Source organism: Eptesicus fuscus, chromosome 9 (assembly GCF_027574615.1).
Source record: "Eptesicus fuscus isolate TK198812 chromosome 9, DD_ASM_mEF_20220401, whole genome shotgun sequence".
NCBI lineage: Eukaryota > Metazoa > Chordata > Mammalia > Chiroptera > Vespertilionidae > Eptesicus > Eptesicus fuscus.
This window is the reverse complement of record NC_072481.1, coordinates 33,917,662-33,935,181: the sequence shown is the minus strand read 5'-3', so window position 1 is coordinate 33,935,181 and position 17,520 is coordinate 33,917,662. Positions and strand designations below refer to the sequence as shown.

The following is a 17,520-nucleotide window of genomic DNA, read 5'->3' as shown; positions in this document are numbered from 1 at the left end:
GCTATGAAACATGCTTTATTATTACTACATATCTGCTGAGTCCACAGCTGGGGCCCAGCCCAGCCATGGCTGGTGTTTCAGTCTTTCCCTTCCTTTTCCTCCTCTTCCTGTTATTCCTGATTCCACAGCAGCTGAGGTACAATCAGGGTGCAGACGCTCTCCTGATTGGTAGACAGGTAATGAGGGAAAAGGAGTTGGGCTCATTTCACTGGAGAGACTGAAAAATCAGCTCCATGCTTTTCCTCTGCCATTGTCCCACAGCTTTTACAAGAAGTCATAACATTTGGCAACAGTGCTGAGTTAGGTCAAGTTTGACTGAAATTTTGTGAAGTGACTGAAATTTTGTGGTGTGTACTTTGGGAAAGAAATGAATAAAAAAACATGACATTTATGTATGAATCATATGCTACTGTAGCTTACTAGAGTTTTTCTACACTTTCTTCATCAGAATAAATGACATACTCAGCATTGGTCCAAACACTGGGAAATGTATCCTGGATGAACGACAAAGCATTTTTGCCCAAACTAGGGAATTGATGAGTTTGGCTAGAACTTTCTCAGATATCGATCATGATTGATAGGAAGCAGAGGCCCACCCAGAAACTGGAAGGAGTCGCTGAGTGTGAACTTGTTTAGCTCATGTGTGAGACACCTGCTGAGGAGTCCCAGGAATGACACTTGGAGAGGAACTCAGCAGGTGGCTTTCTTCCTATTGATGCACACAGGAGCTATGAGCCAGCAAAATTCCTTAGACCATCCCAGGAATAAGGAACAGTTAAGGGGAGAGCCTCAGGCTTTAAATGCAAACGGGACCCTCTTCTCCCCAAGAATAAAGGTAATGAACGCTGTGGAAAAATACATGAAAGCATAATAAAAAATGCCACCTATAATCTCATTTCCAGAAATAACCCATAACAATATTTTACGTTTTTAACAGCTTTTTTGCCGGAAGCTAATTTCAGCGTGTCACCAGGGCTGAATCATCTGGAATGGTTACGGGCATTTCCCCAAACCTGAAAAGGATGCATAAATGATTGTTTGCTGCCAAACAGCTGAGAGCATTTCAATCTACATGTTATTGCCTCCTCCTGGTCAAACACCTGAACAGCCGGAGGCAGTTCCCCCCATCTGACAATGGATTCTGTATACTAAACCCTGGCTTTTGATATGTATATCTACCTTGCTTTAGGACAATTTGTTAATAAAAAGCAAGGGGTCCAGAGAGACAGAGAACTTGGTTTCTTTAGCTAAGTTTTCTCTGGCTCCCCAATATGCCTTCCAAAATTATGTTTCATCTCTGGACTCTTGATTAATTTACACACAGCACCTTCTCCAGATTCCTGAACCCTTCTACATGCTGGATTAAGACCATTGCCACTTTTTATCCTGGTATTTTTTTTTCATTACATATTTGAGATCAGACTATGTTGATATGCTTTTTTTGTGAAGTGTGATTGATAAAGCTACATTTTAGGCATGTCACTTTTTATCCCCTTATGATTTAATTTATAGCATTCATAAGTACCTAACATATTACATATTTGTTTATTGTCTATCTTTCCCATATAAGCTCTATAAAGACAGGAAGTTTGTTTTGTTCGCCACTGTATCTTCAAGACCTAGAACAAGGTCTGGCAAATAGGAGATAACTTATATTGTTGAAAATACTGGGGGGAAAAAAAAAGTATAGAAACTGTCTACTTATTAGTAGAAACAGATATCATAACATTTCTTAGCACAACCAAATGAACAACAAGGAGTAAGTAAAACCAGTTTTTAAGACTCACAAATAATTACCATAAAACAGCTGTCTACCAGAGAATCCTGGGAGGAGGAGGAGGAGATCTTTTCTTCCCTAATGACCCGTTTATGACCCACAAGATAATCAAGCTCAAGCCAGTCACAAAAAGATAAATATTACATGATTCCACTTATATGAGGTACCTAGAGTAGTTAAATTAATAAATGCAGAAAGTAAAGGGTAGTTGCCAGGGCCTGCAGAAGTGGGTAATGGGGAACTTTTGTTTAACGAGTATAGAGTTTCAGTTTTGGAAGATGAAAAAAGATGGATGGATGTGATGATTGCATACCTATGTGAATATACTGAATACCACAGAACTGTATACTTAAAAGTGTTTAAAATGGTAAATTTTATGTTATGTATATTTTACCACAATATTTTTTTTAAAAAACCACTTATCAGAACAAAATAAACAATATATCCCATCCCCAGGATTTTCATCCACTGGGCTCCTTATCATATGCTCTGTGATTCATCCATTCATTCAGGAATAATATGTGGCCAGGCATGGTTTAAGGTTCTTGGAATACATCAGTGAATACAAAGATCCAAGTTCCTATGGAACTTAAAATTTAATGGAAGGAGGAGAAGTCAGATAAGAAAACAAAGCCATTCATCTGCCCTAGCTGGTTTGGCTCAGTGGATAGAGCGTTGGCCTGTGGACTGAAGGCTCTGGGGTTCAATTCCAGTCAAGGGCATATGCCCAGGTTGCAGGCTTGATCCCCAGTGTGGGGTGTGCAAGAGGGCAGCCGATCAATGATTTCTCTCTCATCACTGATGTTCTATCTTTCTCTCCCACTCCCTTCCTCTCTGAAATCAATAAAAAAATATTTTTTTTTTAAAAAGAACAAAACGTCATTTATATAGTATGCTGGAAAATAATCAGCCATGATGAAAGAAAAAAGAGTAGAGAACAGTAAGGTCGGAGTGCTGGGATGGGGGGTGGTGCTTGTAAATGTTAAATAGGGTGGCCAGAGCATGCCTCACTGAGTGACATTTTGGCGAAGATTTGTTAGAGGTAATGGAGATCATCATGTGGACAGATGAAGGAAGACCATTCCAGGAATAAGGAACAGTTAAGGGGAGAGCCTAAGGAACACCATCCTGTTGTTAGAGCAATAGCACAAAGGCCATGTGGCTGGAGCAGAGTGAGTAAAGGGAATAATGATAAGAGAAATTGTTAGAAAGGTACCCATTATAAGCCTTTTACTGGATATAGTTTGAAGACAGAGCCAGTAAGATTTCTTCAAAGACCAGGGATAGAGAGAAAGAAAAAGAAGAACCAAGGATGATTCTGAGGTTTCAGGTCTTAGCAATGTTAAAGATAAATTACCATGAATTAAAACTTTGAGAAGCAGGTTTGGGAAGGAAGATTAGGTGTTTGAGGATATTAGAAATGTTATGTTAGATTTATCTAGGAGCTAATCAAGTGGAGATGTTAATAGGTAGTTGGGTGTATGAGTCTAGAGTTCGGGGAAAAAGATGTGGCTAGAGATATAAATCAGCATATAAATATGTACATCCATGAAACCAGGTGAAATCCCCAAGGGAGTACAGATAGAGAAGAAACAATGTCCAAGGTCTAGGGCCTAGAGCAGCACAACATAAAGAAATTGGGGGAAAGAGGAAGAATCAGCAAAGGAGACACAAGGAATGATCAAAAAGGTCAGTGGAAAACCAGAGACCTCAGATGGGCCCACTGTTTCCATCTATTACTCCTTCTTTAACCTTGTGAAATGGCTTCACATGTGAGAATTAAATGAGACCAATTATGGAAAAATGGTTAGCACATCGAATGCTGGAATTATGCAAGTGCTCAATAAGTGGTATCATTATTATGATTAACAACAATAAATCTTAGTCCCTTCCAGGCTATTATAGTCATTTATTCTACCACTTTACAGGAAATGAGCTTGAAACTGAATTGAAAGAGAAAACCAACAAAGGCAAAAGAAACCTCCTACAGTAAGACTGCAATCCACCACTTCAGCCGTAACTATCTGTATATATAAAAGCCTAAGCCACAGGCCCACCGGCCACTAGTTATGATGTGCACTGACCACCAGGGGGCAGATGTTCAACGCAGGAGCTGCTGAGCTGTGGTGACTTGGCAGCTCTGGTTCTCGGGTAACGCACCCAGAACCAGAGAGGAGGGAGCCCGATTCTGGGGTGCCAAGAACTGCCCTCTCGCAATCCAGGACCCCTCAGGGGGATGTCGGAGAGCCGGAGGCCAGGCCGAGGGACCCTACTGGTGCACGAATCCGTGCACCGGGCCTCTAGTTCCTCTATAAATATTCTTTATCAAAAGGTCTGTTTTTCCTTAAACATGCCCTATCTGTCCTACCTCCATTACTTGTTCATGTTACTCTCTTTGCTTGACATAGTCTCTTTCCATAAACTACTTATTAAAAACCCCAGACCATTCTTTCAAGGCATACCGCAAAAGCCATCTTTTGCTTTTAAATCATTCATGATTTACCCTAAATGGAGGTGGTCTCCCTTTCTTTTAAATTTTTGCAGTTCTAATGAACTCTCATGGCACTCACCATTCTTTAGTGTGGGCAACTGAGAGTTAACTATAAATGTATTAACCTTTCATTTTATTTTCGTAGGGTATCCTAATTATATAATATACATAGCAATATATGAATTCACCAGTTTAATAAAGGAAGTCTAAAAAAGCATATGTATTTTAAAAAGATACAATTTAACCACTGATACTATAATAAGCCTTTTAAAAATCATATTTGCTGTCATTTAAAATTTTGGTTTAAATCAATACCCCATACAACATTAAATCTTGTTTCTTCCTTCTTGCTACTCATGTTGGAAGATAATTTTCAAACTGAAAATAAGTAATGCATAGTGCTAAATTCTATCTTGTTACAATTTGTACAACACAAGAAATTCAAATTGTGAAGGCCTTTCTATTATCTTTCTCTATGCCCATAATCCTTAATTTGTCACAATCAACAAATTTTTTGTACTGAATAGCTCACCCTATTTCCATCTGAAAAATAAGGCAGTCTATTTTCAGCATGATATTGAAGTACTGACTTGTTTCAGTTCACTTCCCTCTAATTTCCTGCTCTCCTACATAATAGCTGGTTTATTTGTAAATTATCAGTGAGAAAGAAGCAGAGTTAGTTAAGAAAGCTTTTAGACTCTGTCAGACTTAGCTTTTCTTTTTAATATATTTTTTATTGATTTCAGAGAGAAGGGAGAGGAGAGAGAGATAGAAACATCAATAATGAGAGAGAATCAATGATGGGCTGCCTCCTGCATGCCCCCTACTGAGGATTGAACCTGCAACCTGGGCATGTACCCTTAACAGGAATTGAACACGCGACCCTTCAGTCTGCAGGCCAACATTCCATCCACTGAGCCAAACCAGGTAGGGATGTCAGACTTAGCTTTGAATCTCGGCTTTACCTGGCTCAAATCTAGTAAGCAGTATCATCTTAAATTATTCAATGTTCTGGGTCCTCAATTTCTTGATCATTAAAATGGGAATATTACTTAAAGGTTATTAAAAGGACAAATGGAAAATTAGGTACCATAAACAAAGCATGTCTTATTACAGGACCTATCCACTATTTGGAAAGTTATTATAATTACTTATTGGAAGCCACACATTTTTAAATCTAGGCCAAGATCCCTAGGAGTCAATGCTGACTTTGAAACTGCCAAACAACACTGCTTTTAAAATGGAAAAAAAAAAAAAAGTTATTGGTTTTACTGACATTGGCTAGAATACATATTATAGTAAAGATCTTCAACATGAACAATAAATGAGAATGAATAATAAGGAAAGTAGAAAGTGATAAACACTTGTCATTGTTATTATTGTTAGATTATAATTGGATATAACTATGCAATAATTTTAAAGCCATACATAAGGAAATAGGACAAATACATTTGGAAACCAAAGAAAAGAAGCTTAAAGAAAAGGGTAATGCTTACTGTTCAAAGAAATGGATGTTTTCTTACCTGAATCACTAGCTGCAACAACAACTGTTCCACCGGGAGCAAAAGGATCGTTGTGTTTCAGTGTTTCTACCTAAACAAGTTATACAGAACCATGACTGAGAGAGGCAACATTTCATAGCTGAAACCTCATTGCCACACCAAAGAAAATATTCTTTACAGACTCTAAATTCATTAAGGAATACGGGCATTAGGAACAAATGTTCCCCCTTACTAATCTGCAATCTTATTAAATCAAAATGATACATATCATTTTCTAATCTTTTTATTGTGAAATACAATATCCACTCATAAAACTGTATTAATCATATGTACAGTTTAACAAATAAGTATCAAGTGAACACATATGTAATCATCTTCCAAGAAACTGCCAACACCTCAGAAGTCATGTGTTCTTCTCCAATCCCCATGCCATCCCTCCTCTGTAGAGGTAATTATTATCTTGACTTTGGTAGTATTCATTCCTTTTTTCTTCATAACTTTGACACATGTATAGATGCACACTATTTTAACTTTTTATTTTGAAGTAATTTTAGATTTCTAGAACAGCTGTAAGGATAATACAAAGCTCCCACATTCCCTTCACCCAGCTTCCTCTAATGGTAATATCTCATATAATCATGGTATAGTTATTAAAACTGAAGAATTAATACTGGTACAAAACTATAAACTATAGATTTTTATTTGGATTTTAACAGTTTTTCCATTAATGTCCTTTTCTTATTTCAGGATGACATACTACATTTAGCATGCATACTATTCTCTTAAATACCCTAGTATTTAATATCAGAAAATCCTAGATTTCCATTTTCTATTTGTTATCTAAAAATAGTTTAGCATTCTTTCCCTTAAAGAAAACATGCACTTGTGTACTGGGGAGAGGGAGCAGGGAAAGGAAAAGGAGAGGGAGAGGGAGGGGGGTTTCTGTTAAAAAGATTCTGCATTTTTAAATATGCCATGTAAAACTTTGTACCAAGTAGCAAAGGTGAGTAGCTACGAGTGAGGACTTTACCAGAAGCCAGTTGTCTTCCCACTTTACTTTAGTTTTTAGTCATAGTCAAACAAATTGTGTATTTAGGAAGACAACTGAACTTTTTCTTTCTGGCATCAGGCTCTTTTTAAGAGGCCATCCAAAAGCCTTGGTAGACAGTAAAAGGGGTATGAAAAGAGTTTTGCAATATTTATCTCCTACTCTGACTCCTGGCTATCAATGTCATCTATTTCTAGTCATCAAGAAATTGGATATTATAACTGGGTGTCAAAGGATAATGCAGAGCTCAATTTATAAATTCCCAAGTAAAACAAGTGTATTTGAAAAGAGAAAAGTAATGCTGAGACTTATATTCTCTGTTTATAAAAGAGGACCCATTAAAACTACTAGCAGAAATAATTATTACTAATGCAGTTTTGGAATTGAAAATGACAGTACTTAACTGATGCCAATGATATTATTTATAAAACTAGCACATTAGCTTATATGCTGATTATATCTGCTGAATAATGAATAGCAATCAAAGAAAAAAATTAAGCTGGTCTGTATAGGAAATAAATTTCCATGGTTCCTAATATAATCATCAAAATATTGGTGTGAGACAGTCACTGGCATGATAACTTAAATCACCAACTATTGCTCTTCTCTTGACTTTGAGGGAGGGAAAAAAAAACCAGGCCTGTTTTTAATAATAGTTTGCTAGTTTTGTGTACTATTACAGAGAGAAATGGAAAAAGCATGCCTACATGCATGTCAGGTTTAATTTCTATTCCTTCACCGAACACTGTGCAATCACTCTAAAAGGGCAACGGGCTAGCAAGGGAAACAAGATGGACGTGTAGCCCATCTATCCTATATAATAATCCTATATAATAAAAGGGTATTGTGCAAATTCACTGAATGGCGGAACGACTGGTCGCTATGACGTGTACTGACCACCGGGAGCAGATGCTCACAGATGCTCAACGCAGGAACTGCCTCCTGGTGGTCAGTGAGCTCCCACAGGGGGAGCGTTGCTCAGCCAGAAGCCAGGCTACGGCTGGTGAGCACAGCGGCGGTGGTGGGAGCCTCTCTGGCCGCCGCAGCAGCGCTAAGGATGTCTGACTCCCAGCTTAAGACATCAGTTGGACATCCCCCAAAGGCACCCGGACTGCAAAAGGGTGCAGGCTGGGCTGAGCGATTCCTCCCGCCCCCCGAGTGCACGAATGTTGTGCACCGGGCCTCTAGTATATATATAAAAGGCTAATATACAAAGTGTCCCCCTCGGGAGCTCGACTGGGAGACTGGAAGTTTGAGTTGTGAAGATTAAATAAGGTAACACAAGAAATGAACTTCGCACCATGCCTGGCATATAGAAAAGATTAGATAAACAGCTATTATTATATTATCAATTTGTTTTTTGTTTTATTTTGTTTTTAATGGAGATATATTAAGAGCAAGTGCAAGCTGTTTTAGAAATCTGGGGAGAAAAGAGGAAAAGTAAGAATAAGTGGCAGAAATATTTCACCAGTATAGAGGAACAGGAGAAATTTGTTTATTTTAAAATTAGTAAAAGCTGCTTTGGCTTTTTTGTTCTTTAAATGATATGAGTAAAGAATGAGAGGGTAGAATAAGGTGAGAGGGAAAGAATTCAGGTTACAGCCAATTTAAGAAGAATTTGGCAAGTGGGTCCACACTGCAAACTATGTGTTATAGGAAAACACAGTATCCAGTAGCCTGTGGAAACCACAAATATTCAGTTACGGAGGCATTTGCTCAGTTTTACATCAATGGAAAATACCAGTTGTTGGCCAAATACTAGTAGTTCCTTACCAAATACAGTAAGGAAGCAATTCAAGAACACCAAAATCTATTATCTTTAAAACATTCAATTACTCTTGTAAGAAAGTATTTTCCTTTTTAAAATTTTTTATTGAATTTATTGAGGTGACATTGATTAATTATATAGGATTCAAGCATATAATTCCATAATACATCATCTGTAAATATTACTGTACTCATCATCCAAAGTCAAGTCTCTGTCACCATTTACCTCTCCCCACCCCTTTATCCTCTTCTACCTCCCTCCACCCCTTCTTTCCTTTGGTAATTACCATACTGTAGTCTGTGTCTAAGAGGTTTTTCTTAGGAAGTATTCTCTTTTTTCTTTTTTTAATCCTCACCTGAGGATATTTTTTCATTGTTTTTTTAGAGAGAGTGGGAGAGAAAGGGAAAGACAGAGAGAAATATTGATGTGAGAGAAACACATCGATTGGTTGCCTTCTGCAAGAACCCTGACCAGGGCCTGGGCTGGAGAGGAGTCTGCAATCGAGGTATGTATCCTTTCGGTCCACAGGCCAATGCTCTATCCACTGAGCAAAACTGGCTAGGGCTTAAAGAAGTATTCTTAATCTAAGAGTGTTGAAAGACAAAATTTTTGCTTCAAATGCCTGTCACTCAACTGATCCTTTCTGGGTCTGGTTTACTCATAAACATGAAAATCCTGCCTCAAAAAAACAAGTCTCCAAATAATTTTTTCTTTTACAACTCTCAAATTACTCATAATTATTGAAATTAAACAATAGCTACATAAAAGTTTGTTAGAATATTTAATTGTATTACTCTATTTTAGATATGTTTAAATACCTATGATATAAAGATTTTGTTTTTAAAGCCTCCAGATGATAAACCACTTAGTTGTATAACCTTGGCTGTGCTAAGTTAATTTTTCTGAGTCCCAGTGTTCTTATTCTTAAAGTAGACACATCAACACCTACTTTGCAAGGTTGATGTGAAGATTAGGAATGTAAAGCACACAGAAGTATCTGATCATAGTATGTGGTTATTAAATAGTGATTGTTGTACTATGTATGTTCTCAAGACCCTGTCATTTAGTGGGAATTTGTACTTCTTTGTCAGACTTACATTCCAGATGTGTCTATAAAATAACAACAATTATTTTATTTTTCTAAAATATCAATGTTTTTCTTTAAATTGATTTTCATTATTTCAATAATGCATATCAAACATTTCTAAAAACCTTTACTTAACACATTGCAGACCAGTAGTTTTATCGCTAGTTTTACCCAGTGGCAAGGTAAGTTTCTATTGAATGAGTACAAAAAATGTTTTACATAAATGTTAAAGGCACACTTTAAAATTAAATACCCATTGCATTTTGAAGTTATTTATTACATTTTCTTACAAGCTAATATCTTTTTAAAGTATGATACTTTGTAAAACACTGTGTATTATGAAAATAGGAGAATTCTTGTGATCCGTCCGCAATGTGTTTTAAGATTGGTATATGGATTTCGGAGGGAGCCAGCCCTCAGCCTCCCTGGGAAAGGGGCTGCATCCGCTACCACCCATGCCCAGTTTCCCATCCCAGCCTGGGGGCCCCAGCCCAAATTGGGCGATCAAGGCCTGCTGGCCAGGGGGAGGAACTGGGAAGTTGGCCAGCAGGCCCCATCTGTGATCGAGGCCTGCAGGCTAGGGGCAGTTCCTGCATTGAGCGTCTTCTCCCTGGTGGTCAGTGGGCGTCATAGCGGCCAGTCGTTCTGGTCATTCCAGTCGTCCAGTCGTAACAGTGGCCTAGGCTTTTATATATACATATAGAGAGATCCCCAATGGGACAATATTTGGTCCTTTGAAGAGTAGACTTGATTTTTGGATGACATAAGTTATCCTAGTTAATTCCAGTGGGTGATCAAGCTCTGAACTAAAAACTAGATGGGCTGAATGAAACTAAAAATCCTATATGGCCATCAGAAGTAACCTAAAACAGGATTCTTTCACCTGTATATTGCAAGAAACTCACAACACTTGTTACCCATTTAATAGTTTTTAATCCTCCCACTTACCGATGTAGTACTGCTATTGCTGGCTGCACTGAAAGGGTCAGTACCGGAAGTGACAAAGGGATCAGTAGAAGATTGTTTGAAGAAACAGTCAGATGCAAATGGATCTGAACCTTTGAAGGGATCACCTCCAAATGGATCTAAGAAAATACAGCATTATTATGAGACTAAAAAACTATTACATTGTATTTCCTGTCAAGTGAAGGCATGACAACTACAGTAATAAAAAGATATTTTGTTATTTTTTTATCAGTCAAAATACTTTATTTTTTTAAAATTTATCTTTATTGTTGAAAGTATTACAGATGTCCCCTCCTTCCCATCTCCATTTTGAACTCCTACAGAATCTAAGTTAGGTACTTTCTATTATGACTATTGATCTTTAAAAAAAGGTATAGACAGTTCCATCTAGTTAAACAGCTTTAATTAACATTCTTTCCTACTTGTTCACCATTCACCCAAAGCACACCAATAATTCCAACACTTGATACACAAATGTTTCCTGTATGCTAGGTTCTAGTAATACCTCTAAGTTGGTTCTAATTGGGGGTGCTTCTAATTGAAGGAGGGGGGACTAGAAATTCCTTAATGATTTTGATAAAAGATAAGTGTCCTTAAAAAAAAAATCCTCACCAGAGAATATGTTTATTGATTTGAGAGAGAGAGGAAGAGAGGAAGAAACATTGATGTGAGAGAGAAACATTGATCAGTTGCCTCCCGTATACACCCCAACCAGGGATTGAATACACAACTTTGATATGTGCCCTGACTGGGAATCAAACCAGCAACCTTTTGGTGTAGGGGACAACGCTTGAACCCAACTGAGCCACCCGGCCACGGCAAAAGATGAGAGTCTTTTACATAATAAACTTATTTCTTAAAACTAGCATATAATTTCAAGGGATCCCATTTTAAGACCCTTAACTTATGCTATCATTAACTAAAGAAACAACAACAAAAACTTTTAAATGTCTTTCTTTCTCTAGTTCAAGGGTAACAGCCAATATTTGGAACAGGTTCGCAAAGCAAAACTAAATGGTACAAATGATTGGCTTTATTCTAATGCAAAATCCCAGAAAAACAGTATCTTAAAGCCTGGCTGGTGTGGCTAAGTTGGTTGAGTGTCATCCCATGAACCAAGAGGTCACTGGTTCGATTCTGGCCATGGCACATGCCCAGGTTGTGGGCTCAATCCCCAGCAGGGGGCATGCCGAAGGCAGCAGATCAATGTTTCTCTCTCCTCGATGTTTCTATCTCTCTCTCCCTCAAATCAATAAAAACATACTTTTTAAAAAAATAATATCTTGCCCTAGCTGGTTTGGCTCAGTGGATAGAGCATCGGCCTGCGGACTGAAGGATCCCAGGTTTGATTCCCCGTCAGGGCACATGCCTGGAATGTGGGTTGGATCCCCAGTAGGGGGCGTGAAGGAGACAGCCGATCCATGATTCTCTTTCATCATGGCTGTTTCTATCACTCTCTCTTCCTCTCTGAAATCAATAAAAATATTATTTTTTCTTAAAAAAACCTGACATTTAGTAAATCTTTTAAGATGTTTCTTTTTGCCCTAGCTGGTTTTGCTCAGTGGTTGGAGTGTCGGCCCTTGGACTGAAGGGTCCTGGGTTCAATTCTGGTCAAGGGCACATACCTTGGTTGCAGGCTCTATCCCAGGCCCCAGTTAGGGAGTGTGTGGGAGGCAACCAATCGATGTCTCTCTCTCACATCGATTTTTTCTCTCTCTCAGTCTCTCTCCCTCCCTTCCACTCTCTCTAAAAATCAAAAGAAAAATATTCTCTGGTGAGGATTAACAAAACAAAATAAAACCAAACCAAACAAAGATATTTCCTTTTCCTCCATTCATTGGAGTAGAGTGTAAAACCAAAGTTCTAATCCCTGTAGTGTAACTCACTATACTTACCTAATCCTTGACTAATAAGGAGAAATCAGTGTAAATATTACTAAAAGCATCAAAGTATAAACACTAATGTCATTTTTTTTTAAAGTATAGCTAACAGTTAAGTAAATTCACAAGAATCTACCACTTCCTCTCTAAAAATGCCAGGCACACACAACATCTTAGTGAGACTTTAGATAAGTTTCAAAACTAAATAAAAAGGAAGTCCATTTCCTATAACTACCCATTAGGATCTCTCATTCCTAAATACAACATAAATTTATAATATACTGACCAATTTTCCCAAAAGGATCATCTTTGAAAGGATCACCTGTAATAAAATAAATAAGCAGAAATCAAAATAATATTTACTATGTGGCACCATTACTTAAAGGTAACTTTAAAACAAAAGCACAGTTTCTTAAAGCAATATTTGTTTCATTAATTCCACCTCAAAGTAAATAAAACAGTGAATGCCATCCACCTTTAGGAAACATTTAAAATAATAAAGAGTAAAGGTAGAACATCAACACACCTCATAAGAGAGGCAAATTTGAATCATAGACAACTATACTTATCTCTTGATCACAAGTTACAGAAGGATGAGAAAAGACAGGCACGACAGGAAGAATTTTACTAAAAATCTCTCCTCTTCACAACAGTATGGACTGAGTATTACCATCACCACTAGACTCATTACTGCCATGACTCTAAACCAGTCACGCTTAGAGTCATGGCAGTAATGAGATCAGTCTGCCATCTTTAAAACTGATATAAATTGACCTATCAGTTTCACAAGGTGATTTTAGAAATAAAATGCAAAAAGAGCTTTAACACAAGTAGTATTTAGCATAGTTTAGAGTGACATCAGATAGCTTAATTTATTAAACTCGTGTTTCTTCAATAAGACTGTAGGAACCTTAAGGGCAGGGATCAGGACACTACTATAGCTTCCATTACTTTAAAAGCATGATATTGGCACTTTTAGTAAATAACTGCTTATTGACTTAAGAGTGCTCCATATCTCTCCTTCTGATCCCTATTCTGAAGAAGAAATATACTCTTATTCGGGAGTTTCTAAAACATAATCAAAGGCTTAGTCCCAGGATTTAAAGATGTTGCGTAAAGATGACAAATACCAACATCTGAGCATATAAAACCTTACTCTCCACTCTACTTTTGTTATAACAAGTAGGCTCTCAAAATTGAAGCCCTAATTCTTATACAGTTTATATATTTAAAAGCCTTTTTTTGGTAAGTCTATAATATAAAAATAAGAGTACTTACTGCCAACGAAAGGATCAGACTGGAAAAAATCCAAGTTTGTATCTGCAACTGGATCTGTCAGGGAACTTGATTCTACGGTAAATGGGTCTTCCTAAAAATAATTTTAAATAAGAAAAAATATTTTAGGAATCAAAGTTTTAAAAGGTAACATTTTAAAATAACATGCTTTGAAAAATCAACTGATGGTAATATAAGAAATATTTCTGCAGCATAAAGTTCATTTAACACATTTTTCTCTTTCCTTAGCATAAAGAAAACCACCAATAAGAGCATTTACGTATAAAATTTTTTTTACCTCTTTTGAATGGCTGTCACTGTTAAATTCAGGACAAACTTTTTCATTAACAGCTGCAGTCACCACTTCGATTTCATCAGTCACACCACAAGGCAGTATTTCAGGACTACTTCTTACCTACAAAATATTAATGCCACATGGACTAACAATGTGTTTTCTACTTGGCAGAGAAAATGACAAAGAAAACCCCAAAATTACTAGAAAATAAAAAGGCAAGCAGAAAATATTCACTGAATGACTTCTCCATAATCTTTCTTGGGAAAATGGTATCATCAAGCAGAGATGTCACTGAGGTCTTCCTTAACCACTTCCCTTTGGTCATCCCTCAGTTAGATTCCATGTCTTACAGTATCTACCTCCTACCTTTTTTTCAGATTCTTCCCTTCTTTTTCATCCTCACTATCACTATCATCCATTTATATCATTTCTTGTCCAATTATTATAGTAACCTTCCAATTTATCCTTCCTTATAATAATCAAAGTAATAGATTTAAAATATATATCTGATCTTAACCCTCCAATGGCTTCCCATTGCTTTCTGGATTTATAATAGTAGATAATAAGGTTTAATGCCCTGGCCAGTTGCTCAGTGGTTAGAGTGTCAGCCCATGGACCGAAGGGTCTCAGGTTCACTTCTCAGTCAAGGGCACATACCTCAGTTGCAGGTTTAATCCACGTCCCTCGTCAGGCCCGAGCGGGAGGCAACCAATCGATGGGTCTCTAATCTCTCTCTCTCTCTCTCTCTCTCTCTCTCTCTCTCTCGTCTCTCTCTCTCTCTCTCTCTAGAAATCAATGGAAAAAATGTCTTCACTCCTTGGGTGAGATTAAAAAAAAAGTGGCAGGGGCAATCTCCATTTAACACCACATTATGTCTTTGAAGAATAACCTAGTAATTTTACCTTTTGTGCTTAAAAGAAAATTCTATAATGTGTCTAACACTGTACTGTCTAAATAAAATCAAGTTAATTTTACATCTCTTACTGCTTAATTTAGACTAAATCAACTCTCAGATAGACCATTCCAACAGTTTTAATATGTGTCCAATCCCACTCTCCAATTCACTTTTCACATTTCCTAAAAGGTAAGTTTAATCCTGTTACTTCTTGCTTAAAATTCTTAAATGTCTACCTACTTCAGTATGATAAGTTCTCCAATGCTTCAAGATAAATTCAAATTTCTTCTTTTTTTAAATCCTTATCCAAGGATATTTTTTCCATCGATTTTTAGAGGGAGGAAGGGTAGGAGAGAGAGAAACATCGATGTGAAAGAGACACATCGATTGGATGCCTCCCACACATGCCCCAAGCAAGGGCCAGGGATTGAACCTGCAACCCAGGTATGTGCCCTTGACTAGGAATGGAAACCTGACCCTTGGGTGAGTGGGAAGACACTCTAACCACTGAGCTATATCAGCCAGGGCTACATCCAAATTTCTTTTTTTTTTTAATATATATTTTATTGATTCTTTACAGAGAGGAAGGGAGAGGGATAGAAAGTTAAAAACATCGATGAGAGAGAAACATAGATCAGCTGCCTCCTGCACACCCCCTACTGGGATGTGCCCGCAATCAAGGTACATGCCCTTGACCGGAATCGAACCTGGGACCTTTCAGTCCACAGGCCGACACTCTATCCACTGAGCCAAACCAGTTAGGGCTACATCCGAATTTCTTACCATCTGGCCCTTTCTGACCGAAAAGTGGTCATTTTTATCCAGGTACACATCACCATCACCCAGGGAATTTGTTTTTAAAATATATGTACCTAGCTATATCCCAGAAACTCAAGTTTGGAGTAGGGCTCAGGCATCTATATTTTGATAAAGTACCAGAGGTAAGGCAGGCGCCCACCAGGAGAAAGCCGCATCTCCTATCAATACTCTCCCACCGTCACAAGATACTCTTCAAAAACTTCCCACGACCCTGTGAAGCATGTTTTCTCCCACCTCAGACCCATGCTAATGTTGCTTTCTCTACCAGGAATGTACCACCTCCTTTGCTTACGTATCCCTTTCTTACTTTGAAGGTCACTTGTGAAGTTTTCCCTACAACATCTTCTCTGAGCCCCCTCCACGCTGAATATCCCATGCCTCCTTTGTCACAGCCCTTTCACACAGTGTTACACTACTAGACCGTGCTGCTTGAAGGCAGAGTTCCTTTGTCTTTTTTCTCTGTAGCTCTCACACATAACACAGCAGTACTCTTTTTTTTTTTTTAAAATTGATTTCAGAGAGGAAGAGAAAGGAAGAGAGAGATAGAAACATGAATAATAAGAGGGAATCATTGATTGGCTGCCTCCTGCACGTTGGACCGAGCCCGCAATCCAGGCATGTGCCCTTGACCAGAATTGAACCTGGGACCCTTCGGTCTGCAGGCTGACGCTCTATCCACTTAGCCAAACTGGCTAGGGCACACAGCAGTACTCTTGCACAGTCAGTGCTCTCTAAATAACTGTCCTCAACATTAGGAAATAAAACATTACTTTCAGCTCTGGGTGAGAATATTTAAAAACGATTTTTAAAAGTTATTATCTACAGAACTACTGTTTTGAAAACATATATATAAGTAGACCGGTTAAATTATGTTTTAAAATTGTTAAAACTCTTAGAACTGTTGGATTAGTTCCCACTCTGCCTCTCAAAAAAAGAAAATCTCAATTGTCCTCAGATAAGGCAAGGCCACATAGTTGTATCAGGTATGATATCAACAAAACTTTGATCTGAATCAATTTTTTTCCCCCGCAGTTAATTTTGAGGGTTAGGGAACTATTAGACTCACTGGAGACTCCTGGTGTATGGGCTCAGACTCTAGGTTGCTCGGGCCTTCAGCGTGTTCATTCAGGTTGGCTGTTTCACTGCTGCTGGTGCTGAGGCTGCAATAATCTGTAGTGCCATTTACAAGAATGCCGTGTGGGCTACTGCACCAATTTAATTGATTATTATGGTTTTCCAGCTCTTTCATTTCCATCAATTTCATTTGTATCTGTCAACACAAAATAGAAGTACAAACAGAATTTGTTACCAGAAGGACATGCAATGTAAACATGGCTATACAACTAGACTTAGTCAAAGATACATTTGCTTCTATAAGGAGAATATGCTGGGAATGATGCATGATGTAGTTCACCTCTTGAAATTCCAGTACATATGGATTTTGAAAGCTCTAAGAATTTTGACTCAAATATTTGCATACTGGCAGACCTTTAGGCTATAATTAGAAAAAGAAGGGTCAGGGTAATGGGAAAAAGAGAGCAAAGTGACAGAGCAAGAGAACATTTTGTAGTGAAGCATTAGAAGAGATAAAGGAAGTTTTGGACCCATCCATACTCTTATTGGGAAGGAGAGGAGTGAAGACAAAGGTAATATGAGCTCTGGGATTTCTTACTAATGGGCTAGAGCAGTGGTCGGCAAACCGCGGCTTGCGAGCCAC

The 17,520-nt window shown here is 37.9% G+C and overlaps 1 protein-coding gene across 4 annotated transcripts in view; it reads right to left on the bottom strand.

The window, feature by feature from the left end:
* The window catches only part of EPS15 (epidermal growth factor receptor pathway substrate 15), a 118,352-nt gene that overhangs the window by 11,356 nt on the left and 89,476 nt on the right, over positions 1–17,520 (bottom strand). For all 4 annotated transcript variants that reach the window (XM_054720576.1, XM_054720577.1, XM_054720574.1 and 1 more), the window contains 6 exons: positions 16,870–17,073; positions 14,093–14,209; positions 13,798–13,888; positions 12,806–12,841; positions 10,622–10,758; positions 5,792–5,861 (listed from right to left, as the gene is read on the bottom strand). In XM_054720576.1, coding sequence (XP_054576551.1) covers positions 5,792–5,861; positions 10,622–10,758; positions 12,806–12,841; positions 13,798–13,888; positions 14,093–14,209; positions 16,870–17,073 — 655 coding nt within the window. The remainder of the gene's footprint in view (positions 1–5,791; positions 5,862–10,621; positions 10,759–12,805; positions 12,842–13,797; positions 13,889–14,092; positions 14,210–16,869; positions 17,074–17,520) is intronic.